This window comes from Macaca mulatta, chromosome 14, assembly GCF_049350105.2.
Source record: "Macaca mulatta isolate MMU2019108-1 chromosome 14, T2T-MMU8v2.0, whole genome shotgun sequence".
NCBI lineage: Eukaryota > Metazoa > Chordata > Mammalia > Primates > Cercopithecidae > Macaca > Macaca mulatta.
In genome coordinates, this window is record NC_133419.1 from 125439012 (window position 1) to 125466197 (window position 27186).

General features: G+C 39.0%; 1 protein-coding gene across 2 annotated transcripts in view; it reads left to right on the forward strand.

The window, feature by feature from the left end:
* CCDC15 (coiled-coil domain containing 15) overlaps positions 1-9718 on the forward strand; it is a 98458-nt gene extending 88740 nt beyond the window's left edge. For both annotated transcript variants that reach the window (XM_077964592.1, XM_001107046.5), the window contains 3 exons: positions 6679-6855; positions 7173-7321; positions 8815-9718. In XM_077964592.1, the coding sequence (XP_077820718.1) occupies positions 6679-6855; positions 7173-7321; positions 8815-8936 (448 nt within the window). In that variant the 3' untranslated portion in view covers positions 8937-9718. The remainder of the gene's footprint in view (positions 1-6678; positions 6856-7172; positions 7322-8814) is intronic.
* The last annotated feature ends 17468 nt before the right edge of the window (positions 9719-27186 follow it).

Genomic DNA, 27186 nt, shown 5'->3' on the forward strand with positions numbered 1-27186 from the left:
CCATTGGCTACAGCCGATGAGTCAGTATATAATGGCACATCTGGCCATTTCTCCTTCCATGCAAAGTGCACAACCAGGTGCACTACTCGAAGTTCTGCCCACTGGGAAGATTTCCCTTCACTGCTGTCCTTCAGGGATGTCCTGGAAAGGGACTGAGGTTCTGCAGCTGTCCACTTTCGGGTGATGCCTGCATATTGCGCGGAACCATCTGTGAACCAGGCCCTAGTCTTCTTTTCCTCTGCCAGTTGATCATAGGGAACTCCCCAAGAGGCCATTGGTGCAGGCTGGGGGAGAGAAGGCAGGGTGGCAGGAATGGAGACCATGGGCATTTGAGCCACTTCCTCATGCAACTTACTTGTGCCTTCAGGACCTGCCCAAGCCTGATCACGTATATACCACTTCCATTTGATGATGGACTGCTGCTTTGTATGACCTGCTTTATGGCAGATGGGTCATAAAGCACCCACTTCATGATAGGTAGTTCAGGTCACATGGTAACTTGATGATCCTTCAGTTTTCACCAAAGCCCAGTAACAGGCTAGGAGCTGTCTCTCAAAAGGAGAGTAGTTATCTGCAGAAGATGGCAGGGCCTTGCTCCAAAATCCTAGAGGCCTGTGCTGTGTTTCACCTATGGGGGCCTGCCAAAGGCTCCAAACAGCATCCTTATCTGCCTCTGACGCCTCAGGCACCATTGGATCTGCTGAGTCATATGCCCCAAGTGGCAGAGCAGCTTGCCCAGCAGCCTGGACCTGTTGTAGAGCCTTCTGTTCTGGATCCCACTCTAAACTGGCAGCCTTTCAGGTCACTTGAAAGTAAGTATTAACTCACATGATCACAAGGTCCCACAGTAGGCCATCTGCAGGCTGAGGAGCAAGGAGAGCCAGTCTGGGTTAACACACCTAAATGAGGAATGTGTCGACACCAAAATCCAAATCGGCCCACTAGGCATTGTGTCTCTTTTGTGATTGTAGGAAGGAATATCTTGACAGGCCCCACACCACTGGACCCCTAGACATTTTACTGAGGTAGAAGTTCCCTGAATTTTAGTCAGATTTATTTCCCATCCTCTGGCATGTAAATGTCTCACCAATAAATTCAGTGTGTTTGCTACTTCTCGCTCACTGGATCTAATCAGCGTAATGTCATCAATGTAGTGGACCAGCGTGGTATCTTGTGGAAGTAGAAAGTGATCAAGATCTCTCTGAATAAGATTATGACAAAGCCAGAGAGCTAATACACCCCTGAGGTAGGACAGTAAAGGTATATTGCTGGCCTTGCCAGCTGAAGGCAAGTTGCTTCTGATGGACCTTACGGACAGGAATGGAGAAAAAGGCATTTGCCAAGTCAATGGCTGCATACCAGGTACCAGGAGATGTGTTAATTTGCTCAAGCAATGAAACCACGTCTGGTGCAGCAGCTGCAATTGGGGTCACCACTTGGTTAAACTTATGATAATCCACTGTCATTCTCCAGGATCCATTGTCTTCTGCACAGGACAAATGGGAGAGTTGAATGAGGATGTGGCGGGAATCACCAACCCTGCATCTTTCGAGTCCTTGATCATGGCACGAATTGCTGCAATCCCTCCAGGGATGCAATATTGTTTTTGATATACTATTTTTCTAGGTAGAGGCAGCTCTAATGGCTTCCGTTTGGCCTTTCCCACTATAATAGCCCTTACCCTACCAATCAGCCAATGTGGGGGTTCTGCCTGCTGCTGAGTATGTCTGTGCCAATTATACATTCTGGCACTGGGAAAATGACCACAGGATGAGTCTGGGGACTCACTAGACCCACTGTAAGTCAGACCTGAGCTAAAACTCCATTGATTACCTGACCTCCATAAGCCCCTTCTTTAACTGGAGGACCACAATGACGTTTTGGGTCCCCTGGATTCAGTGTCAGCTCAGAGCCAATGTCCAGTAGTCCCCGGAACGTCTGATCATTTCCCTTTCCCCAGTGCACAGTTACCCCGGTGAAAGGCCAGAGGTCTCCTTGGGAAAGGATGGGAGAAAGATTCACTGCATAAATTGTCGGTAATGTAGTGGGGTCCTTCCTCAAGGGGACCGGCCTCCCCTTTATTCAAGGGACTCTGGGTCTGTAAACTGGCTCAAGTCTGGAAATTGATTGAGGGGCCATGATTCTCTGTTTTTATACTTCAAATTAATCTTTTGTCCATTTGACATAGAAGTTTTCTGCTTATATAAATTAAGTAGGAATGCAGTAGGCTTCCTGTCAGTTTCACTTCTAGGAACACCATGAGTAATTAGCCAATGCCAGAGCTCTACATAAGTCAGACTATTCTAATTGCCACTTTGCCTCTGCTGTCTGTTACAGTAGCTACACCCACGTTGCCTTTGATGATTGAGTGCTGCCACTTGGCCCCTGCCACTTTGGAATCCAATTATTCCCATTGTATTTAAATTTTGTAGTTAAGTGACTGTGGTTCCCACTGTTAGATCTGACATACAGAGAAGAGCAATTACAGGACTCTTCAAAGATGTAGGTGCTGCCCTTACAAATCTGTTTCGCAAGACATTGGTCAAGGTTATATCTTCTGGACCCTCCCAGTTGGGATGAGTAGGTCTAAAGTGACTAATCCACTCCATCATCTCAATCTCCCTAAGCCTTTGGATCCCTTCCTGTACGTTAAACCAAGGGAGATCAGGCGTTTCCAGCTCACTCACAGTGGGCCATCTTTTACTCCATATTTCAGCCAACCAAGCAAATAAGCTATTAGAACCTTTTTTAACTCTCTGAGCTGCAACATTAAACGCAGAGTCCCTACTTAGTGGGTGAGCCCAAATCAATAAATTCAGCCTGATGCAACTCTATGTTTCTTCCGCCATTATCCCACACCCTTAATATCCATTCCCGTGCCTGCTCTCCAGATTTCTGTTTACATAAATTAGAAAACTCAAGCAGTTCTTTTCGAGTGTAGCACACTTCTTCATGGGTCACACTCTCAACCTGACCTCTAAGGGCCCACCGGGACTTTAATCCAGTTATAGGTCTAGAAACAAACACGATTTTGGGGGTGGCTTCTGAGGAGAATCAACATTATCTTGCCTGGCAACTGCCTCAGGGGAGGCCATCACTGTTGCCTCATGCATCACAGGGTTTATCTCCTCAGACAAAGGTGGAAATGCTGATGGCAGCATGGGTTGGGGAGGGGATGTTGCCACTATCCTTGGGGATGGGGAAGCTGTTTCTTCTGGCAAAAAAGGTTCATCAGAGTTTACAGGCTCAGTGTCCCCAGTGTCATCAGGGTCCTCCCACACGTCCCCATTCTGAGTTGCAGGGTCCCATTCTTTTCCAATCAATGCCTTCACTTTAACAGTAGACACCTGTCAAGGCTGTGCATGCAACTTTCATTGCAGGTCAGCCACTTGCATGATAAGAGCTTATGTCTGATTTTCCACAATTTCAGGTCTTTCTCTACAGGTGATAAGACTCTTACTCAGGGCAATCTTAGAAGATTTGAGGCTCAGTATCTGCTTCTGAAGTCAGGAGTTAGAATCCGTGAGTTCATCATTTTCTTTCATCACTTTGTCCAGTGAACTTAGGAGTAGCCAACCAACTTCATTATGTTCCTTGATGCTCCACATATGGTCAAAGGTATTTTATATAGAGTCACTAAACTCCTTGCCTCTCACGAGCGATGAATTGCGAATGTCAAATGGATTTATTTGACATAACTCTTTACACAGTTCACGCCAAGGACTATCAGTGTTCTTCATACTATTAGAAGTAGAGTCCTTAGCATTTTTGGGTTTCATCATATTAAGTAGCCAACTGCAGAAACCCCCAAACCAACAAAAGAACTCCATCTTTAATACTCTGTTCCTCTGGAACCATTCCTGGTACCAAAATCTATATTAGTCAGGGTTCTTTAGAGGGACAGAACTAATGGAGTGTGTGTGTGTGTGTGTGCGCGCGCGCGCGTGCATGCGCACACGCGCGCAAAAGGAGTTTATTAAGTATTAACTCACATGACCACAAGGTCCCACAATAGGCCATCTGCAGGCTGAGGAGCAAGGAGAGCCAGTCCCAGTTCCAAAACTAAAGAACTTGGAGTCCAATGTTCAAGAGCAGGAAGCATCCAACATGGGAGAAAGATGTAGGCTGGGAGGCTAGGCCAGTCTCTCTTTTCACATTTTTCTGCTTGCTTGTATTCTAGCCTTGCTGGCAGCTGATTAGATTGTGCCCACTGAGGTTAAGGTGAGTCTGCCTTTCCTAGCCCACTGACTCAAATGGTAATCTCCTTTGGCAATGCCCTCACAGACACACCCAGGATCAATACTTTGTATCCTTCAATCCAGTCAAGCTGACACTCAGTATTAACCATCACAGCTACTTTAGACCTTCATGTGAGTAGAATTATACATTATTTGTCTTTTTGTAACTGGCTTATTTCACTTAGTATTGTGTCCTTAAGGCTCATCCATGTTGTTTAATGTGACACAGTTTTATTTTTAAGGCTAAATAATATTCCATTTTATGTATAGAATATATTTTGTTTATTCATCCATCAGTGGACATTTGGACTGATTCTGCCTCTTACCTATTAAGAATTAGCACTGTTAGGAACATGTGTGTACAGACATCTCTTGGAGACTCTTGCTTTCTTTTGAATATGTACCCAGAAGTAAGATTATATGGTGGCTGTGTTTATAGTTTTTTACGGAACGTCTATGCTATTTTCCATAGGGGTTATACCATTTTATAGCTCCAACAACAGTGTACAAGGCTTTCAATTTCTCACATCCTCACCAACACCTGTTATTTTTTATTTTTTTGATAGTAAGTATCCTATTGGGTGTGAGGTGATCATTTCATTGTGGTTTCAGTTTGCCTTTTTCTGATGATTAGTGATGTTGAGCATCTTTTCGTATGCATGTTAGCCAATTTGTATATCATCTTTGGAGAAATGTTTATTCAAGTCCTTTGTCCATTTTTAATATGATTAGTTTGGTGTTATTTTGTACTCTTTTTGTCATTTCAGATTTTTTTGTGTGTTTCACTTTGGATGGTTTCTATTGTTATGTTTTCAGATTTACTTCTGCAATATCTATGCTGGTAGTATTCCCATCCACTGTTTTTTAAATCTTGAATCATAGTCTTAAAATTGTAGTTTTCATCTTTAGAAGTTTGATTTGTCTTTTTTATATCCTAACATTTGGAACATATAAAATATATTTGTAGTAACTACTTTAGTGTTTTTCTCTGCTAATTCTAACAACTGTCAGTTCTAGGTCGTTTTGATTGATTATTCTCCTGATTGTGAGTTGTGTTTTTCTGCCTCTTTGTGTTCTTAGTAATCTTTGGTTGGATCCCCAATGTTGTGAGTTTTACCATGTTAGTTGCTGGATGTCTTTACATTCTTGAACCTGGTTTTGGCATACAGTCAAGTTCCTTTGAGGACTTGCTTTTATAACTTGTCAGGTGAGTCTGGTGCAGTACTCAGTCTAGGATTAGTTTTTATTCCCTACTGCTCAGATAAGATCATTCTGAATACTCTACCTAATGTTCTGTGAAATACAAGTTTTTCAAGTTTGATTGGTGGAAATAAGGACCAATTATTCCTGGAGCTATGTGGACTCTAGTCACTGTTCTCTTTTATTTTGGATGGTTCTCTCCCTAGCCTCAGGTTATTTCACCGCATACATACACCAATCAGTGCTCTGCTGTGTACCAGGAGACTCTCTGTTCATCTCTGGGATGCTGTCTCTGGGCAACTTTCTTCTCTCTGGTACTTTGTCCTGTGAACTCTAATTGCCTTTGTCTCCCTGCACTCTTAACTCCATCTCTTCAATTCATAGAGCCCATCAGACTTCACTTCAATTTCCCTGCCCTGCGCCACTGCCTGGAACCTTCCAAGGCAGTAATCTCTGGCAGTTATAGGGTTTACTTCACTTGTTTCCCGTCTGTCAAAGAGCAGTGTCATTTGTTACCTGGTGTCCAATGTCTTGAAAACCATCATTTCTTGTATTTGTTTGATTTGTGTACTTTTTAAAACTTTTAAAATTTTTTTTGGTGGCTTAAGATTGGAGGGCAAATGTGATTCCTGTTACTCTGTTTTGGTCAGAAGCAGATTTGGTCAGAAGCAGAAGCCCTGTTTACTTGTAGTTTTAATCTGAAAAGACTGTTGTGCTACATTCTTACAGAAAAACTTTTTTTTTTGAGAATAGAAGTCTTGCTCTGTCGCTCAGGCTGGAGTGCAGTGGTGCAATTTCAGCTCACTGCAACCTCTGCCTGCTGGGTTCAAGTGATCCTCCAGCCTCAGCCTCCTGAGTAGCTGGGATTACAGGCTCGTGCCACCACTGCCTGGCTAATTTTTGTATTTTTAGTAGAGATGGGTTTTCACCATGTTGGCCAGGCTGATCTGGAATTCCTGGCCTCATGTTATCCATCTGCCTTGGCCTCTCAAAGTGCTGGGATTACAGGCATGAGCCACCACACCTAGCCTGGAAAAACTCTTCTAATAGTAGCTATTGCTCATTTCTCTTTGAGAGGAGATAAAGCAGCCAGCAGAAATTTTTGAAGATATCCTTGGGATATTAAACTGATTTCCTGACTCCTTAGTTTCTGGGAATTTCTTGAGTTATTTGGATAAAGAAGCTAATTTTAAATAATAATTTTAGGAAATTCCTAACCATGTTATGATTTTATTCTCAGAATTAAGAAAAAGAGAGAGCAAGAACGTTATGCTGAAGAGCAGAGGATCCTAAGAATGAACTTTCATGAAGATCCATATTCAGGAGAGAAAATGAGTGAGATATTAGCCCAGTTACAACTTGAAGAAATAAAAGGAGCCAGAGAAAAACAACAACAGAGAGAAAAAGAATACCTGAGGTAATTTGAAAAAGTCTTCATGATATTCTGGCTCTAGAGGAGACTTGGTAGAAAGTCATTGTTCTCATTTTCCTTAGAAGAGAATTGATTGTGTCTTTTCATACTTTTCCTCATTTAGGAGTTCATAACTTAACCAAATTTTTTGATTGCCTAATACTTCTTGGGTGTAGCCCTGCATTTTTCCCAGTACAAAGAGGAAATATCAAGGCTCAGAGATATGAAATAGATTTAACAGTTAAAGCTGGCTGTAAAGTCAGGATTCATGCTCACTTTCTTTCTAGTAGTTCACTTTGCCTGATCATACTTTATTTTTACAGATATGTAGAAGCTTTACGAGCCCAAATCCAGGAGAAAATGCAGCTGTATAATATTACTTTACCTCCACTATGTTGTTGTGGTCCTGATTTTTGGGATGCTCATCCTGATACCTGTGCCAACAACTGTATTTTCTATAAAAACCACAGGGGTAAGTTTCTTGAAGGAATAGTCAGGGCCTAATGGCAATAAGAAAAATCAATAAGAGTAGTGGTAGTAGTAATTTACCATTTATTGAGTGCTTACTATGTGTCAGAGACTGTTATAAACCCTTTTTAAAATAACTATATGAGGCAATGAAAAAATTATAATGAGTTATATTTCTCTTGGAGATCTGTTATCTTCTTGTCTCCATTTATGCTGGGGAAATATTTTCAGCTCATTCTACTGTAGAAGGACTTCAGTTCCAGGTCCTTTAACTGAAGACTATTAGAATTTGCCTTTTATGTAAGTTAGGACTCTATCCAGTTGAATTCCCTATTACCCAAATACTTTAATGGTATGTAACATGGATGTATTACCATGTATATCCACATTAGATTGCTGGTTCTGCCAGGAGGGACTGAGGAAAATAAGAAACAGTATAAACTCTATCAGGAGCATCCCAGGTAGAGAAAACTTAGTCCTTCATATTGTCTTTAATATTTCTATTTCCTATGCATCCTTAAATACATTGATTTATATAGTGTAAAGATTATGTAGCCCTCATGTATACACTAGGAATACTGCCAGTATATATATTCCTAGTGCTTCATCTGTATGATATGAGTTTCTTACCAGCTTTATTTTAAAAAACACAAATCTAATTATGCCATTTCCCTATTCTAAAACCTCTAGGGCTCCCCATTGCGGTATAAGATGCATGGCATATTTGGTGTATTTTCTCTCTGGCTCTGGGCCCTACTCCAGCCTTATCAAAGTTGCTATTCCCAGTATGTGCCATATTGTTCACTCCTTTTGCACCTGACACACTCAGTTCTCTGTGTTCTTTCCTTTACTCTTGTTATTTCTTCAAAACTCATCTTAAGTGTTACCACTTCTGGGAGTCTTCCATCCTGTCCTAGGTAGTTGTACATTCATTCCCAGCTTCATTCTATGATGACATTTTTTTTTTTTTTTTCGAGACAGTCTTGCTCTGTCATCCAGGCCAGAGTGCAGTGGCACGATCTCAGCTCACTGCAACCTCTGCCTCCTGGTTCAAGTGCCTTAGCCTACCAAATATCTGGGATTACAGGTTTGCGCCACCACATCCAGCTAGTTTTTGTATTTTTAGTAGATATGAGGTTTTGCCATGTTGGCCAGGCTGATCTCGAACTCCTGACCTCAAGTGATTCGCCTGCCTCAGCCTCCCAAAGTGCTGGAATTACAGGTGTGAGCCACTGTGCCTGGCCTATGATAACATTTTGTATATACCTCTGGTTTGGAAGTATTACATGGCAACTTAATTATTTTTGTGTCCATACTCTTTATTATCTTTTCTGTCCTCACAGAGTGCTTGTCATATAGTAAGTACTCAATAAATATTTATTCGATAGATAGTTACTTGTAAGACTCTTGGTAGAGAAGCAGTACTAATAAGATGGAGGCTGGTAGAGTTGTTTAGAATTTGACTTTATTCATTGCTGTGCAAACCTTTTTTTGCAGCATATACTCGGGCACTACATTCATTCATCAATTCCTGTGATGTCCCTGGGGGTAATTCAGCTCTTCGAGTCGCAATTCATAATTTTGCTTCTGCACACAGGCGGACTTTGAAAAATCTATAATAAGAATCTGAAATTAACTGGTATTATTTTGGCTTTTACTTAAAATCAGCCCTGAGAGATTATTTAAGAAAAGCTGTTCAAGTTATAAAATATATACTCTGGAAAGAAATACTGTCTCATGTAATAACTGTCTTTATAATTAGATTGTAATCATTGTTTTAATCTGCCTTGGAACCAAGATTGAAAGCTGACTTACTCGTCTCTTCTTTCTTGTGAACCATATGGAGCCTATTATTTTAAAATATGATCAGACAAGTAAGGCTTCTCTTACTTTGCTCTGCTCTGATCAGAGAGCTCATGTGAAATCTTTGAGATTCTCTCATTTATCATCTTTCTAAAACTGTGTTTTTGAGCTTGACAATACTGAAAATGTCTGGATGAAGCAGAAAAGAAAGTGATGAAATGTGTTTCTGAACATCAGTGGCCATCTATATTGCCATTACCTTTTCTAGATGTATATAAGAATTCAAGATTATAAGAATTTAAATTTGTTGCACTTTTTTTTCTCAAAATTTTTTCTCTTGTTTTTAAAAATATATTGCCTCTTTCCCCATTCAGTGACACTAGACATAGGAATTTTTAATTGTGTAATTTTCTGTTGCAGAAAAGGTAAATAAATCCTTTGTCTTTTGAATATCCTCTATGTGAAATAATTGTGAGTGACATTTGAAAAAGTGAATCTCAAGTCAAAGTGAGTAAATTCTTTATTTCCCTATTTTTAAAATCCTGGTGAATGACATGGCTACAGGGCAAATAAAATAAAAATTGCCGTAATTTTTTGTTATTTCCTTGCAATTTTTCCTGATACAAAATATGAAAAGGTTTAATATTATGATTGAATATACATACTGACAGTTTCTTTTTTCTGCTTTCTCTGATGTACAGTGCTGAAGAAGCACTTAGGCTTGTGCTCAAAATAAATAAATAAAAGCCTAAACATCTAGCCAAGGCTTTGAAAATAATTAGAATTACATGAACAAGATTGAATAGTTATGTAACCAGATTATCTAGTTCAGCCAAAATCCTTGAAGTAATTATAACTTGATTCAGCCTTTAAGCATTGTATTTTTTAACAGCTCTATTGAGATATATCATTCACATATTATATATAATTGACACATTTAATGTGTATAATTCAGTGGTTTTTAGTATATTCACTGGTTGTGCAACCATAACCACTATAAAATTTTCACTCTAAAATAAGAAGCCCCCATGATCCAGCAATCTCATTTCAAGGTATATCTCCAAAAGAATTGAAAGTAGAATCTCAAACAGGTATTTGCACACCCATGTTTATAGTGGCATTATTAATAATAGCCAAGGTGGAAGCAACTCAAATGTCCATCAGTGGATAAATAGTAAATAATATATGATATATTCAATAAAATATTCAGTCTTAAAAAGGAAGGAAACCCTGTCACACACTGCAACACTATGCTAAGTGAAAAAAGCAGTCACAGAAGGACAAATACTGTCATATGCAGTACTTTAGGTAGTCAAATTAGTAGAGACAGAAAGTAAAATAGTGGTTGCCAGGAGCTGGAAGTAGGAGGATATGGAGAGCTTTGTTTAAGGAGTATACAGTTGCAGTTTTGCAGGATGAAATGGCTCTGGAGATCTGTTTCACAACAATGTAAGTACACTTAACACTACTGAACTGTACACTTAAAAAATGGTTATGATGTTAAATTTTAGGTTATGTGTTTTTACCACAATTAAAAATTTTTTAAATAGAAAATAAAGGAATCCCTCATACCCATTGGTAGTCATTCCCCGTTTTCTCTCCCAAAATGCCCCTCCAACCATAGACAATCACTAATTACTTTCTGCCCTATAGATTGGCCTATTGTGGACTTTTCATGTAAATGGAATATATCAGATGTGATCTTTTGTGATAGATTTTTTCATTTAACATGTTTTCAAACATATCTGTCTTGTAGCATGTATCAGTATTTCATTGCTTTTCATTGCTGAATAGTGCTTTATTCTATGGATATACCACATTTTATTTATCCATTTATCAGTTGATAGACATTTGAATTGTTTCTACCTCTTGGCTATTACAAACACTGGTATGACCATTTGTTTGCAAGTTTTTCTGTCGACATGTATTTTCATTTCTTTTGGATATATACCTGGGAGTGGAATTACTGGGTCTTCTGGCAGCTCTGTTTAACCTTTTGAGAAACCGCAAACTTTTCAAAATGACTGCAGCATTTTACATTTCCACCAACAATATATAAGGGTTCAGATTTCTTCACATGTTCACCAACACTTGTCATTATCTGTGTCTTTGCTTATAGCCATCCCAGTGGGTGTAAAGTGATATTTCACTGTATTTTTAATTTCCATTTCCTCATGGCTGTTAATGTTGAGCATCTTTTCATATACTTTAAGTCTTTCAGAGAACTGGCTTTTCAGATCCTCTGTTCACGATGTAGTTGGGTTACTTGTCTTTTTATTATTGAGTTGTAAGTGTTCTCAGTGTATTCTACGTATAAGTTTCTTATCATATGTATGATTTGCAAATATTTTCTCCCATTCTGGGGATTGTTTTTTCACTTTCTCTGTGATTTTCTTTGCAGCACAAAAATTTTAAATTTTGACAAAGTCTATTTTATCTACTTTTTGTTTTGTGGTTTGTGCTTCTGTTGTCTTGTGTAAGAAACCATTACCTAATTCAGGGTCACAAATATTTACTCCTAAGTGTTCCTCTAAAAGTCGTATAGTTTTAGCTCTTATATTTAGGTCTGTAGGCCATTTTGAGTAAGTTTTTGCATATGGTGTTAGGTAGTATTCCAGCTTCATTGTTTTGTATATAACCAGGATCCCAACACTATTTGTTGAAAAAGACTATTATTTGCCCCAGTAGATTGAAAATACACATGAACTTCTATTTCTGAACTCTCAGTTGTGTTCCATTGATTTATATGTTTTACTTCACGCCAGTGCAATCTGTCTTGATTACTGTAGCTCTGTGGTGAGTTTTGAAGTTTGGAAGTGTGAGGCTTCCAACTTTGTTCTTTTTCAAGATTGTTTTGCTCCTCTGAGTCCCTTGCATTTTCATATGAATTTTAAGATCACCTTCCTACAAAAAGCTGGCTGGGATTCTGATAAGGATTACATTAAATCTATTGATGAATCTGGGGACTGTTGCCATCTGACTTATGAACATAGAGTGTCTGCCCATTCATTTAGATTTTCTTTCATTTCCTTCAACAATGTTTTATAGTTTTCAAAGCATAACATTTGCATTTATTTTCTTAGGTTTATTTCTAAGTATTTTATTCTTTGATGCTCTTGTAAATTGAATTGTTTTCTTGCAGATTGTTTATCACAGGTATAAAGAAATACAGTTTACTTTTTTGCACTTACTAGTTTTTTAGAGAAAACCTTAGGATTGTTTATATATAAGATCTTGTCATCTATAAATAGCCTTTTATTTATTTTCCTTGCCTAATTGCCCTGGCTAGAATATCCAATACAATGTTTTATAGAAATGGCAAACTGGACATCCTTGTCCTGTTTCTGATTTTAAGTGGAAAGCATTTAGTCCTTCACCACTATATAGGATGTTAACAGTGGATGTTCTTTTTCAAGTTGAGGAAGTTTCTTTCTATTACTAGTTTGTTGAGTGTTTTTATTATGGAAAGGTGTTGAATTTTGTCAAATACTCTTTCTGCATTTATTATTATCATGTATTCTTTGTCCTTTTTTCTGTTAATATGCTTTATTACATTGTTTTCAGGTGCTAAATTACTTTGCATTACCAGGATAAGTTGTATTGGTTTTTATTTCTTTCTTTGGTCTTATACAACAATTTTATTTTGCTTGTTTGATTATACTATTTTTTTTTTTTTTGGTTTGGTAATCTGAAACAGGTGAATTGATTTGTTTGACATCAAGTTAGTAGTAGAATTATGATGGGATTAGATCTTGCATTAGATTAGGAGTCTTTCAAGTCTTCTTTTAGCCTATGAATATAAATTTCATCTGAGAATATGTGTGCTTTTGCATTATAATTTGGTTATATGTAGACAATGTCTAATGATTTATGTTTGTGAAGTTAGAGAATGCTGAGTAGCAGCTACCAACGAGGAAACCTGAGTCTCATGACCCTTTGTGATGGTAATATGGTGAATCCTGTTTGGATTGGATCAGTGTACTTTGGAAAGGAGCCTGGAATCTTAAGTGGTTTTTTTTTGTTTGTTCTGTTCTGTTTTGTTTTTTAGTTTACAAGTGTGTGAAATCAGAGTTGTATGGAAATATTCTACCAATTTTCTAGATTAGCAGGGGCCTATAAGAAAGAAGAGGTAAAGATAAAGAACTGAGCCAAAATGAGTAGATTTTGATTTGGGCAGTAGGAGTGCAAGGGGGACAGGATTAAATTTGAGTCCCGAATTTCAAACAGGGCAAATGGCAGGCATTTCAATTGAAAAATGATTAAGTAAGAATGAACATTTCCTAGATGACTGTTTCATCTTACTCAAACTTTCCTCAAACTTCCTATAGGTTTTTCCTTACCTTCACTACCAGTTGGTGACAGTGCTTCCTGTGTCACTGAAAAAATAAGCAATCAAAAGGAAACATCACAAGTTTCCACCATCATACCTACCCACCTACTTGCATCTGTTAATTCCTGTTAATGTGGATGAACTGTTCGTTCTCCTATCTTAGGCCTACCCTGACATGTGGCTAGATCCAATTCCCTCCCATCTACTCAAGGACATTTCTTCAGCATTTCTTCCCTCTCTCTTCTACATCATCAGTTTTTCTTCTGACTACTAGAGTATTACTATCAGTTTATAAGCATATTTAATTTGGCCCATCTTAAAAACCAACCAACTAAAAAAAAAAAAAAAAGGAGAGAGGAAGGAAAAAAAAAACCTTTCTTTATCCCACATCTTCCTTCAGCTGCCACTGAACTTCCCTGCTTCCTTTCATAACAAAAATCCTTGAGTTGTGCGTATTTGCTGCTCCTGTTCCTCTCCTCACATTGTCTCTCAGGTGCATTTTAGTGAGACTATTTGCCTTTACCTCTTAATAAAAGTACCCTTATTAAAGTCACCCAAAACTTCCACACTGCTAAATCCAATGGTCATTCTCAGACTCCATCTTATTGTCTTACTTACTTACCTGTCAACAGAATTAAACATAATTAATCAATCTTTTTTTTTTTTTTTGAAGTACCTTATTACCTGGTTCCTACAACACTAGAGCTTTTTATTTTTCTTCCAACTTCAACTGGCTATAGCTTCTTAGGTTTTTTGTTTTTGTTTTTGTTGTTGTTGTTTTGCTGTTTCTCCCCCATCTTCAGTCCCTTAATATTGGAGTATCCTGGGGCTCAATCCTTGGACTTCTTTTCTGTCTTGCTTTTCACTTGATCTTTTGGTGATCTCTTCTTATCTCATGGTTTTAAATATTATCTATATACTGATAGCTCTCAAACTTATATATCTGGTCTGCAGCTGTTCTCTAACCTCCGGACTCATCTAACCCTGACTGCCTACTTGACATTTAGTTTTTCACAGATTTGCTCCTCCCACAGTCTTCCTCATATCAGTTAATAGCAGTTGCATCTTTCTAGTTATTGAGGCCAAAATCCTCATGAAAATCATTGACTCCCTCCTCCGCTGCTCATCTTTCATCACTCCATCAGCAAATCATTTCAGTTCTACCTTCATAATAGATCTGCAGTTCTCATGGCTCCCTTTGCCATATGCCTGATCCACCTACCATTCTCTCTCTCATGGATTTTTGTAAGAGTTTCCCAAGTAATCTTCCTGTTTGCACCTTATGTATTTTCTCAATACAGCTGCCATACTTAATATTAATATATCCCAAAACCAACCTTCTGATCTCTATCATTGCACACACTCACCAATAAAACGAACCAACAAAAAAATGTTTTCCTTACTATAGTCTTCCCCATCTCAGAAAACAACAACTCCATCCTCTGTTTCTTGTGGCCAAAAAAAAAAGTGTGGAGTCAACCTTCATTCTTTTCTTAAACAACCCATATCCAATCCTTATTGGCTCCACCTTGAAAATATACTCAAAATGTAATTATTTTTCAGTGCCTTCCCCACTACAACCCTGGTCCAAGTCATCATGATATCTCATCTGAGTTCTTGCAGTAGCTCCCAAGTTGGTTTCTTGCTTCCATACTTGCCTCCTATAAACTGCTCTTAGCACAGCAGCCAAAACAGTGAAAATAATTAAGATCATGCCATTTCTCTGCTCAAAGCCTCCTTTGGCTATGCATTTTGCTCAGGGAAAACTGGAGCCCTTACAATGTCATACAGGCCCTACACAATCTGATGCCTGTTACTTCTGAGGCTTTATCTCCAACTGCCCTTCTCCTCATTCACTCTACTCAGCCACATTGACTTTATTCTTCTTTGGACATTCTAGGGACACTTTTACTTCAGGGCTTTTTCATTTGTTGTTTGCCTGGAGACATGTCTTCCTTAGAAAATTTTTGGCCACCTCCTTACCTCCTTCAAATCTTTGCTCAAATATGGCTTATCAGAGGGCCTTCCTTGACCATGCTATTTTTAAATGCAGTCTTCCCCCTGGCCCCCAAACGCAGGTACTCTATATCCCCTTTCCTTTCTTTTTCTTCATGACACTTACAGCTGTATGACATACTATATATTTTGCTAATGTTTATTTTCTCTCTGTCCCCACTAATTTGTGTACTTCATGAGGACAGAGATTCTTGTCTCTTTTTGTTTAATGCTGCAGCCTCAGTTCTTAAGGCTATGCCTGCTGTGTAATAGGCTCTCGATCAATACTTGTTAAATGAATCAATAAATTTGTCTTTAAAACATTCCAAATATTTCTACATGATTAGTACTTTTACCTAATATGCTGTTTACTAAAAAGGTTATTAGGAATCATTTTACTTTGTTTTCCAGGTTTTCATTGCCATAGTGATTTGGAGCAAATAATTTGGTTTCTCTGGGCAGCACTTTCCTCTTTTGTAAAATAAGAGGGTTATACTAAGTGGCCTCCATCTACCCTATAGTTCTAACTTTCTAGGGATTTATTATTTGTTTTATAGTTTTGACCTCACTGTTTCTCATTTTTCAGTTCATTCGTTCTTCATGCTGATATGTGGAGTGATGGTAGGTTTTACTTGTGGACAGTGAGATAAGGGTGGAACAAGTTTATTCTCCTCTACTGTAACTCCAGGATTGTGTTGTCTGAGTAGATGCAATTTCTGTAGGTCACAGTGGAATAGAAGGGCAGAACAGACGGCTACAGGATCATGTGGACATGAGCCCACCAAGAGAGGCACAACCCCATGAAAGCTTAGCTTTAGCTCTTACCTAGAAGGGAACTTTATTAATTTCCAGAACCCATAGCAAGAGGTGAAAATGTATATGTGATAGAGTTAATTTCAGGATTATGGTAGTAGCAGGGGATATATATGCTGTACTTTTCCTATAACAACAATCAGAAAGCACGTATGACATGTTTTCCTAGGCATGCAATGTGAAACAGCTTGCTCCAGTTGCTTTGACTTAGTAAACTTCTGTGTCCTCTCCCTTCCATTGTTCCTGGATATTACTTAATTGTCCAGGCCTCACCCTTACCTATTTAACACTTTTATGATGGACAGTCAACAACTTTATTGATGACCCACTGGGTACAGAGGCTAGAAACTCTTGCTTTTATATCTTCTAGACATTTAAGGTTTGATAAAGGAGGCAGCAGGTATTATTTTTCTGTGTTTATTTACTTAGATTCTGTTTTTAGAAGTAAAATATGTCCTTCAGTTTCTCTCTGAGTGTGGTGAGCATAATTTACTTGTGCCCTATCTTAAACATTTTTTCATGCTTCTTAGAAAAAAAAACATTTGGGAGATTGCAGCTGTTATAGAGGAAGAGAAAAGCAAATAGCCTCCTGGCATGCTGGACCCACTCTGTTGGGTGAAAGAGTTTAAATATGTTGGTTCAGATTTTTATAGTTCTCTTAAGGTGGAAATGAATGGTCCATCTCTGGTCTTGTTCTCTGTATTACTGACCACTGTTTGAGGTGAGCTGTATGGAAGCTCTCTAACATAGCTCACACCCTGCCAAGGAGAAGCCAAAGTGATTCCTTTTGATTAAAACAACGTGGTGTTGTACCACATGAGTTATCTTATATAGGCACCAAGATGAGCCTACTCCTGGTAGAAGTTACCACTCAATTCTTGTCATAGATTCTCCCCATGCTCAGATGACTACAACAATAATTAATGGATGAACTTGTTAAATATGGCCATCTGATGTAATGCAGTATGAATCTTGCAGTGCCTTCTATAAAGTATTTTTGCCAAATAAAATGTCGAAACTAAATACAATCAAGCTTGTCAGTCGTTCTCACTTGGTTTTTGGAAGAAAAGCCCTAATGTTCTAAGGAATCCATTGTATATAATAAATTAACTTCTCTCCTGTTGATCTAGAATGGTACTAGTTATTTATGAACCATCCTTGAGGGAATTAAGAACATAATCACTCAACTATTTTGTGGTTTAGATGATGATAATATGTAACGAGAAAAGCCGTGAGGATTCCATTTATAGGAAATACAAGGAAACAAGTTAGATTATGCCACGAAAAAGCAGAAATCCAGAATATGGGAAATTCTCTAGGAAAATTAAGCCAATTTGTTTGGCAAGTTAAGGGCTTGAATTTTAAAAATGAGGGGATGGCTCTAGACAAATGTATAGAGTTAGCAACCACTAAATATAATGTATGGACCTTGTTTGGATCCTGATGTGAAGAAACAGTCTGAAAAAAATAACTTTGAAGCAATCAGAGGAATTTGAATAGAATCTAAGTGATTCATTTTGTTAGGTACGTTGATGGCATTGTGGTTATATACAAGAAATATACAGAGATGGCTTCTGAAGTATATAGGGATGAAATTATGTTTGAGATTTACTTTAAAATAATTCAGTAAAATGGGCCAAAAAGATAGATGAAGTAAATGTGGCCACAGCTTGATGATTGTGAATCTAGGTGACAGGTTTGTGGAGTTTCATCATGCTATTCTCTATTTTTGTGTATGTTTGAGTTTTTTAAAGTTATTTACTTCAAAAAACTTAAATCTGAAATAATTTTATTGACTGTATAATTGTCTTCCTTTTCACTCTCCCAAATATTAGGAGATTTGGATGGGAAAGTAGTATCCCTTAGTTCTGGGACTTCTAACATAGTTATTATTAGGTGGTGACTAGAACCTAGAGGCTACAGTGATTTTTGACCTTTCTATAAGAAAGACTGATTAAATAGAATTGAGGTTTATTCAAGAGACCAGAAGCTCCCTCGCATAGCTCACATCCTAAGTAATTAGATAGGCACATAGCTACCTGGTTTTATAAACTATAACTAGTGAATTCCAAGGCATATAAAAGTTGAGAAATCAGGGATGAAAGACCATGGAGAACATTAATGACAGAAAGAATGAAATGGTAATTTTGTAAAAGCAGTTTTGAAACCTTAGGGTGAGTTGGGGGTAAGAGAGAATATGTGATTCAATTCAGAGATGGTAAAAGTCCTTTGTATTTCTCTCTTCCCTCTGAATAGAGTCTGTAGAGATTGAAAAATTGCTCTTTCTTGTCAGCTTTTTCTTGCTGTCTTCAAAGGCCCTGTTTCTATGGGATAGTTTGTAGTGGTTAGGATTGTGTTCACAGTTTAAATTCTGGTTTTATCATATATCAGCCATGTGACCTTAAGCCAGTTATTAATATTTAGGTCTGAGCCTCAGTTTTATCATCTGCAAATTGAGAATAGTAATAGTACTTACCTCATAGAGTTGTGGTGAGGATTACATGAGAAAGTAGTTAGCATAGTGCCTGGCACATGGTAAGTACAGGAAGTGTTGGAAACTAATAATCAGAATTAGTATCTTTATTATCATAATTACTACCACTATTACATGTCCTCTGTCCTGCATATGTGAATATTACTACTCATTTCTCATAGTTCTTGCTTAACAGTTCAAGAGGGGAGGCCTTCTTCCCTTACATTGGCTACATGTGGAATCCTTGATGTTTCAGATATTTTAGCCAGAATAAGCTAGTTAGGCATAGGAACACAGGGACATCCGATTTGGCTTTTTCAGTTATTGCCTAAGAGAGGTTTTCTATGTTCCTAGGTTATGATGACATTAACATTTGATTTGCATTTGGCTATTTGATCTTATTCAGTGCTCCATCCTACACTGAGCCTACTTACCACTAAAACCAGATTTTTGTTTTGAAGGTAGAGGAGCAAAGGAAGAGTTTGCCCAATGGATGGGTGTGCCATTTAGATTGCAAATTAGCATGCCTTCTTTATTGCTAAACCTGATGGTTAGATGATGCCTGTGTTTAAATCCTTCCTGGTTCAAAGCTGTAGGTACCCTCATCTGACAAGTTACACCCATCTTATCACATTGCGAGAATTGAGTTATGGTTCAGCTGGAGGAGGAGGACATGTCTGTCCTTTTTTGCCAGGTGGGCACAGTGTTTTCTCTAATGAGTTCAAAGCATTCGCCATACACATGATCAATACCACTTTTTCTTTCACACATGAAGACGTTACATCCTACACATAAACCTTGACTCTGATATAGCTCTGTCTTTTAGGGCTTAGAGTGTTTTCTCACATGGCTGTAACTCCTTGTTCTTACCTTATAAGTAACTTGGGTCAGGGATGGTAGATAAGGGGGGATCCGAAACAGAGCTAAGACTAAGAGGGGGATAACACAGATACAAGGCAAGGACCAGGACTGAGCTAAGATTAACAATGAAAAACAGAGTTTGAAGTGGAGCAAGATTGGAACTTAAGCCAACACAATAGGAATCAGTAGTTTAGCTAGACATGGGTCTCTGAAAACTGTACAGTGGCTCACGTTGGAAAAATCCATTCATCAAGGAATGTAATCTGATGCAGGTAAACCATGATAGCTGGAGACTGAGTTAATGCTTTGTGAATATGTATTTTTATATGTATTACATTTTCTGAACCCCTGACCTACCTCTTCCTTTTCACCATTAGCAAAATAGAAAGGTAGAGATGAATAGCTGTTAATACAGCTTAGTTTGACTCCAGAAGTAGGATATAATTGGATCCATATCACTACTACCTGGCCCACTGAGGCAGCAGGGATAGGGAATTTATTCAGGTTGTGGTATAGCGTGTGGTATATAGTTCTGCTATAGGACACACAGGAAGTGGGTTGTGATGCTTATTTCAAGACACATTGCTTTGGATCCATGAGCCGTTTATCCCGGTTACCATTACACGTCATGCTTCTGTGTTTCCCAGGAGCCTTTCTTCAATTGAATAGTTGGGACTGTAAGCCTTGCCAGGTAGGATGATAGATTCACTGGGATTGGTTACAAGTTGGGTATTGCCCCTGCGTGAATCACATGGGACTGAGTCCGGCCTCTCCTTGGGGACTCTAGAAGCTGGCTAGGTCCATTACCAGGAGAGTCCCTTAGGATTAACAGGCCTTTTGTTTGCCTGAAATGTTCTTCAAATTCTCAGTCTTAAAATTCTAATAACTCTTAAGGCAAAGTACTAGTACCATCGTAACTATTTAGCATAGAAGTTTTCTGAATTATATGATAATGTTTATATATCTTAAAAGATAATTTTCATAAAAAGGTAAAATAATGACTCATACAGATATAAAGGTGAACATGCATTAAACATTTAATTCATGAGGGAAATAAGTAGATGTTTCAACTGGGTCCAAGAAAAAAGGAAAAAAATGCACAAATTTATATAGATAAAGGAATGTTGGATTGAATGTGCAAATGGAGGCAAAACTGATCTTTTTCACATTTATCTACAGTTTGCAGAATTGGTAAACCAAAGAGAACTTTAGGCTAAAATCAGATCACTTTAGAGGAGTGTCCTCTAGTTAATACATTATTTTCCACTGAAACATAAATTTATTTCTACATCCTCTCCCATTTTGATCAAAATAGTCTCAAAGAAAGACTATGCTTGATCACAAAATAAGGCTAGTCTCATTAGAGTGGATCTCATTATAAGTACGGTAAGCATGTTAATTTACCATATAAGTCTTCTTCAGTTTACATTGCTGGAAGTTTTCATAAGGAATTTCAGATTTAACTTTTAAAATACTTGTTAACTGGACTGTGTATTTGTTCATAGTGCATCTGTTTTCAACGTGATTCGATTGTTAAATTTTGAGGGGGGTGTGTGTGTGTGCGCATGCGCCTTAAATTTCATTCTGTGCAGTAGACAAGGACTTGATAAGACAAGAACTTGAAAGAAACTGAAGTGTTTTCTGGCTTTTCTAGAGATATCTGGGCATGTCCGTTTCTCTCTAGCTGAAACTCTGTCATCATAAACTAGGAAGTACTTGTTTCAATTCATTACTAAGAAGGGGGAGAAAAGGTTTAGTAACAGTGATCAGAAAATACCAGACACGCTGGACATGGTGGCTCTCACCTGTCATCCCAAGGCTGAAGGGGGAGGATCACTTGAGGCCAGGAGTAGAGACCAGCCTGGGCAACATAGTGAGACCCTTATCTCTAAAAAAGCAAAAATTAAAAAAATAAATTAATTGGGCATGATGGTACATGCCTGTAGTTCCAGCTACCCAGGAGGCTGAGATGAGAGGATCACTTGAGCCCAGGAGTTCGAGGCTGCAGTGAGCTATGGTAGCACCACTACACTCCAGCCTAGGTGGCAGAGAAAGATCCTGTCTCTAAAACAAATTATTTTAATTAAAAAAAAAAGAAAGAAAATAGAAATTAGTAGAGCATGCTTTGGCATACAGTGAACATTTGGATGTTACTTAATTCTGAAGAAAGAAACATTTGGGCTTGAGAATGAGTTTCTAAGAAGGTAGAGTGGATCAGCACTCTTTTCCCAGAAATTTCCATCTTGATCTTGATTCCTGAGTCTTGTAGCCTGTCCTTCATATATTTTACAATAAGGAATGCCAACCGTGTACTAGGAGCCAGGGCTCTCAGGCCAATGTTGAAGAGTTGTAGGGAAATTCTAGGATGAAGCTTTTGCTGGGACAAAGCAGATGGAAGAGTCAAGTTTTTCCAGATCTGGGGCCTACCTGTTGGGGCTGCTGTAGACATCTAGAGGCAGCAAGGATATCTTCAGGCTTTATTGTGTAGTGCTGTTTTGTTTATTCAGACCTTCTTTAATCTGACTAATAAAACTCTTCCCTTGAAGACCTTTCAGTCCTTGCCTGTGAAAAGCATCATAGTTCTTGAAGTCACATGCTTTTGATTTCTAAACCCATTTCCATTTTCATTTGTTCAACCTGTTCTCCCTGTTTCATTCCTCTTGCTTCATGATGTTACAATGAGAATACATTCCTAGTTGTAGACCTGAGGAGCAGTGTAAGGCAGGGAGGCATTCCCACAACTTCCTTGAGCCTATCTTAGGCCTAATGAAGCCTATCATAGGCTTAATTGGTCACAGAAACAGAGGTTAGTCCCACATGATAAGAAGGAATCTGCTCCTACAAATGGAGTGGCCCTTGGGGAGAGCTTCTATCTCATCTTTCCACCAACATCACTGTGTGAACCAGGCATGTCTGTTCTCTGCAAGTTAAATTTGTTTGTCTGAGTAATAGGAAGGAGTATTCTAGAGGTGCCGATGAAGCTGTTCGATAAAAGCGGAGTTACACCTTTAAAAAAAATAGCTCAACATCACTGATCACTAAAGAAATGCAAATCAAAACCACAGTGAGATACCATCTCATGCCAGTCCGAATGGCTATTATTAAAATGTCAAAAAACAGATGCTGGCAAGATTGCAGAGAAAAAAGAACCCTTTTACACTGCTGATGGGAGTATGAATTCGTTCAACCATTGTGGAAGACAGTGTGGCAATTCCTCAAAGACCTACAGACAGAAATACCATTTGACCCAGCAATCCCATTACTAGGTATATACCCAACGGAATATAAATCATTCTGTTATGAAGATATATGCACAGATATGTTCATTGCAGCACTATTCACAACAGCAAAGGCATGGAATCAACCCAAATGCCCATCAGTGATAGACTGGATAAAGAAAATCTGGTACATATGTGCCATGGAATACTATGCAGCCATAAAAAGGAACAAGATCTTGTCCTTTGCAGGAACATGGATGGAACTGGAGGCCATTATCCTCAGCAAACTAATGCAGGAACAGAAAACCAAACACTGCATGTTCTCACTTATATGTGGGAGCTGAATGATGAGAACACACAGACACATGGAGAGAACAACACACTGGGGCCTGTCAGAGGCGGGGCAGGGGTGGGGGTGGCACTGGCAGGGAGCGGAGGGAGAAAACCAGGAAGAATAGCTGGGCTTAATCCCTAGGTGAGGGGATGATCTGTACAGCAAACCATCATGGCACATATTTACCTATGTAACGACCCTGCACATCCTGCACATGTACCCCTGAGCTTAAAAGTTGAAGAAAAAAAACAAGTATTACAACTTGGAATCTAAGGCACAGTACTGAAATCTGTATTGCTAGTGAGGTACTTGAGTTACTATGGGCAGCTGACCATGCTGCTCCATAGCATATTCTCCAAAGGAAAGATTTCTACTTAAAAGGTGAATTTCTCCCATCCTGTTTCTGGAATTAGAAAACTGAGAACTACTAAAAGGAAATTAAAGTTGACATAGAGCTTTCTCTTTCAACTTTGTAAGACTTTTATAAACTAAGGATAGATTCACAGGGAGTTACAGAAACAGGTCAAAGAGTTTGTGGTTCCTTTACAGTTTTCCCCAGTGATTACATTTGACATAACCATAGTACAGTATGTCTGTGTCTGCTGTTTTATCACATGCATTGATTTGCGTAAACACCAATGCAAACAAAACAGAATTATTCCATCACCACAAAGACCTCCCTTGTGTTACCCCTATAAAGTTACACCCCTCTCAGCCACCACCTTCCTTAACTCCTGTCCATCTCTAATCCCTTTTCCATTTTTATGATTTTGTCATGTTGAGATTGTTATGAAATCATACAGTATGTGACCTTTTGAGATGGATTTTTTTTCACTTGGCATAATGCCATTGTGTCAATAGTTCATTTCTTTTTATTGTTGAGTAGTATTTCATGGTATGAATGTACCACAATTAGTTTAACTTTATTGAGGGGCATATTTGTTATTTCCAGGTTTTTGTTATTATAGATAAAGCTGCTATGGACAATTCATGTACAGGTTTTTGTATGGATGGAAATTTTCAGTTATCTGGGATAAATGCCCAGAAGTGCAGTAAATGTATGGTAAGTGTATTTTAGTTTCTTAGAAAAGTGACAGCATATATTTGGGTAATGTTTTTTATCTCCTCTGCCAGGGGTGGGGGGGTGAAAGTCCAGGTTTCCTATTTGGCCTCTGTTAACATCCCTGGTGGAGGGAGGCAGGGCAGGGCACCTCATTACTGCTTGAAAAGGTGGGAGTTCTGGCTCTCCCCTAGGCCTCCATTGATATTGCCCTGTATGGGCTCCTTACTGCTCCCCATGTGACCTCCAATGACACCTTGGTGGTTGGGGTGGGGTGCTCTTTACCATTGGAAAGTGGTGAAAGTCCTGCTTTCCCATTGGAGTTCTCTGATACCAGCCAGGCGGTGGGCGGGGGGGCGCCCCTCATTACAGCCAGGTGCAAGTGGAAGTCTAGGTTCCCCACTGGCCTTTGCTGATAAGGTGGGGTGGGGCTGCAGTGTTTTCTGTGAGGTTTAGTTGGAGCAGGGTGGTTATTGCTAGGCTGCCCCTTCCTTGGTCCCGTGGCTAGACAGAGCCAGCATTTCTTTGAGCTTTGGTGTTCTGTCTGTGTCATTGGTGCTTCTGGATGTCCTGGCTTCTTCAGCACCCAGTCTGAGATATATGAAGCCAAAATCAAACCCAGATAACTCACCACCGTGTCTTTCCTTAGATCTCAAGGTCCCTCACTGATCTGTCTTGTCTCCACTTTTCAGAGTTTTCTTATGCTTGCTTTATATATAATGTCCATGGTTTTTAATGGTACTTAGCAAGAAGAATAGAGAGAAGTGTATCTCTTCTGTCTTCATCCAGAACTGGAAGTCTGACAAAGCCCCGTTAAATGGCCGTTTCTCCTCTGAAAACATAAATCTGATCCTGTCTTTACCCTTCTAAAGCTGTCTTATAGCAACCAACTCTCTAAAGAATACAGTTCCAACCCCTTATTGTTGACATTGAAGGTTCTTCACTGTCTCACCACATGTAATAAGTCATATCTTCTGCAGCTCCCCACCTTGCACACGTACTCACCAGCTACAAAGAATGTCTCATGCACCGTTTCTTCAATGTACCGTGCTTTTTCATGATTCCTTGTTTTGCACATGCAATTTTCCGGTTCAACCTTTTTCCTCTTCGCTTGGTATGCACTTAGCTATTCTTCAAACCTAGTTCTTATATTATCTACAGTAAGCCTTCTGAGAGTCTCCCGGAGTTATTTGATCAGTGCCACCATATGAACATTTTCTTCTTTATATAACGTATTTCTTGTTTGAGTTGATCTCTTCTGCCAAGTTGTTTGAAGTGGGATTATCTCTATACATCTCTGTCCCATTTGACTGTAAATTCTTTGGGATTAGGGACTATGTCTGACTTTTTTTTTGAGACGGAGTCTCGCTCTGTTGCCCAGGCTGGAGTGCAGTGGCTCGATCTTGGCGCACTGCAAGCTCCGCCCCTCCGGCTTCACGCCATTCTCCTGCCTCAGCCTCCTGAGTAGCTGGGACTACAGGTGCCCACCACCACGCCCAGCTAATTTTATTTTTTGTATTTTTTTTTTTTTTAGTAGAGACGGGGTTTCACAGTGTTAGTCAGGATGGTCTCGATCTGTTGACCTGGTGATCCGCCCGCCTCGACCTCCCAAAGTCCTGGGATTACAGGCGTGAGCCACTGTGCCCGGCCTGTCTTTTTCATTAATGTATCCTCAGCACATAGCACTGTGCTTGGCACATAGTTGTCACTTAACAAATGCTATTTACTTATTTATTTATTGAGACGGACTCTTGCTGTGTCTCCCAGGCTGGAGCCCAGTGGCACGATCTCAGCTCATTGAAACCTCTGCCTCCTGGATTCAAGTGACTCGGCTGCCTCAGCCTCTTGAGTAGCTGGGATTACAGGCGCGTGCCAGCACACCTGGCTAATTTTTGTATTTTCAGAAGAGACGGGGTTTCATCTTGTTGGCCAGGCTGGTTTTGAACTCCTGACCTCAGGTGATCCTCCCACCTTGGCCTCCCAAAGTGCTGGGATTACAGACAACAAATGTTTATTAAGCAAGTAAGTGAATGGTTACTTTCAGATACTAGAACAACTAAAAACTGTCCCCAGCTGTGTGACCAGGCTGAGACTACCTCACTTTTGTCATTACCATATATTCCTTTTAATTTTTCCTCTAAACAAGGTGACTTTGGGAAATTTTAATAATTTAACAATTTCTCCATCCTTCTCTTCTCTTCCTAAAGACTACTGGCTGTCAGGCTGTCTTTGTATATACCTGCTGTCACTACTGGTATCCTAAGGGGGTTGACCATTTGAAAGCAGGGCTGCCCTGTCAGTGGACTGATAGGTCTCCAAAGCCCATTCTTCAGGCCATTATGAACCATCAATCTAGTCTTCAGTACATTGAAGCCCCTACTTTTGGCCAGTTATATAAGGGCTGGAATGTTCTTTGCTAAGCATTCCAGAAGTTTGACTTCTATTGAGAAATAAAATATTTTTGAATACCTTTGGTCACCTTGCTTATCTATCTTTTGACTGTGTTAGCCGGGAAGAATTTAGTAGTAATTCTTAGTGAGATTTCAGCATCCAACATATTTAAGACAATAACTTCTTTCATTTTTATGACACTCTACTCAAGCCATACACACATCCTTGTCAACCCCAAATTAGTCAACATGTATTACCACAAAGCTTACAATAACTCAGTGGGTTAAGTTGTATATATATACATACATACACAGATACACACACAAGCACACGATATTAAGGATTTTGCAGGTCAAAAATTTATTTTGTTATACCCATTGGTCCTTTTTAAGAATTTTGATCCTTTAACCCCTGTATTTTGTTCTCATTTATGACAGTCATTGGTTTCTGTCAGCTGCAGTCAATATCTGACCCTAATACCAATATATTAGCTCCTGCACACGTAATTGCTCCATTTGCCAAACCTACTTAATATGGCCAGGCACTGTTACACTTTTTATATGCACGAATGTTTGATTCTTACAGCACTCT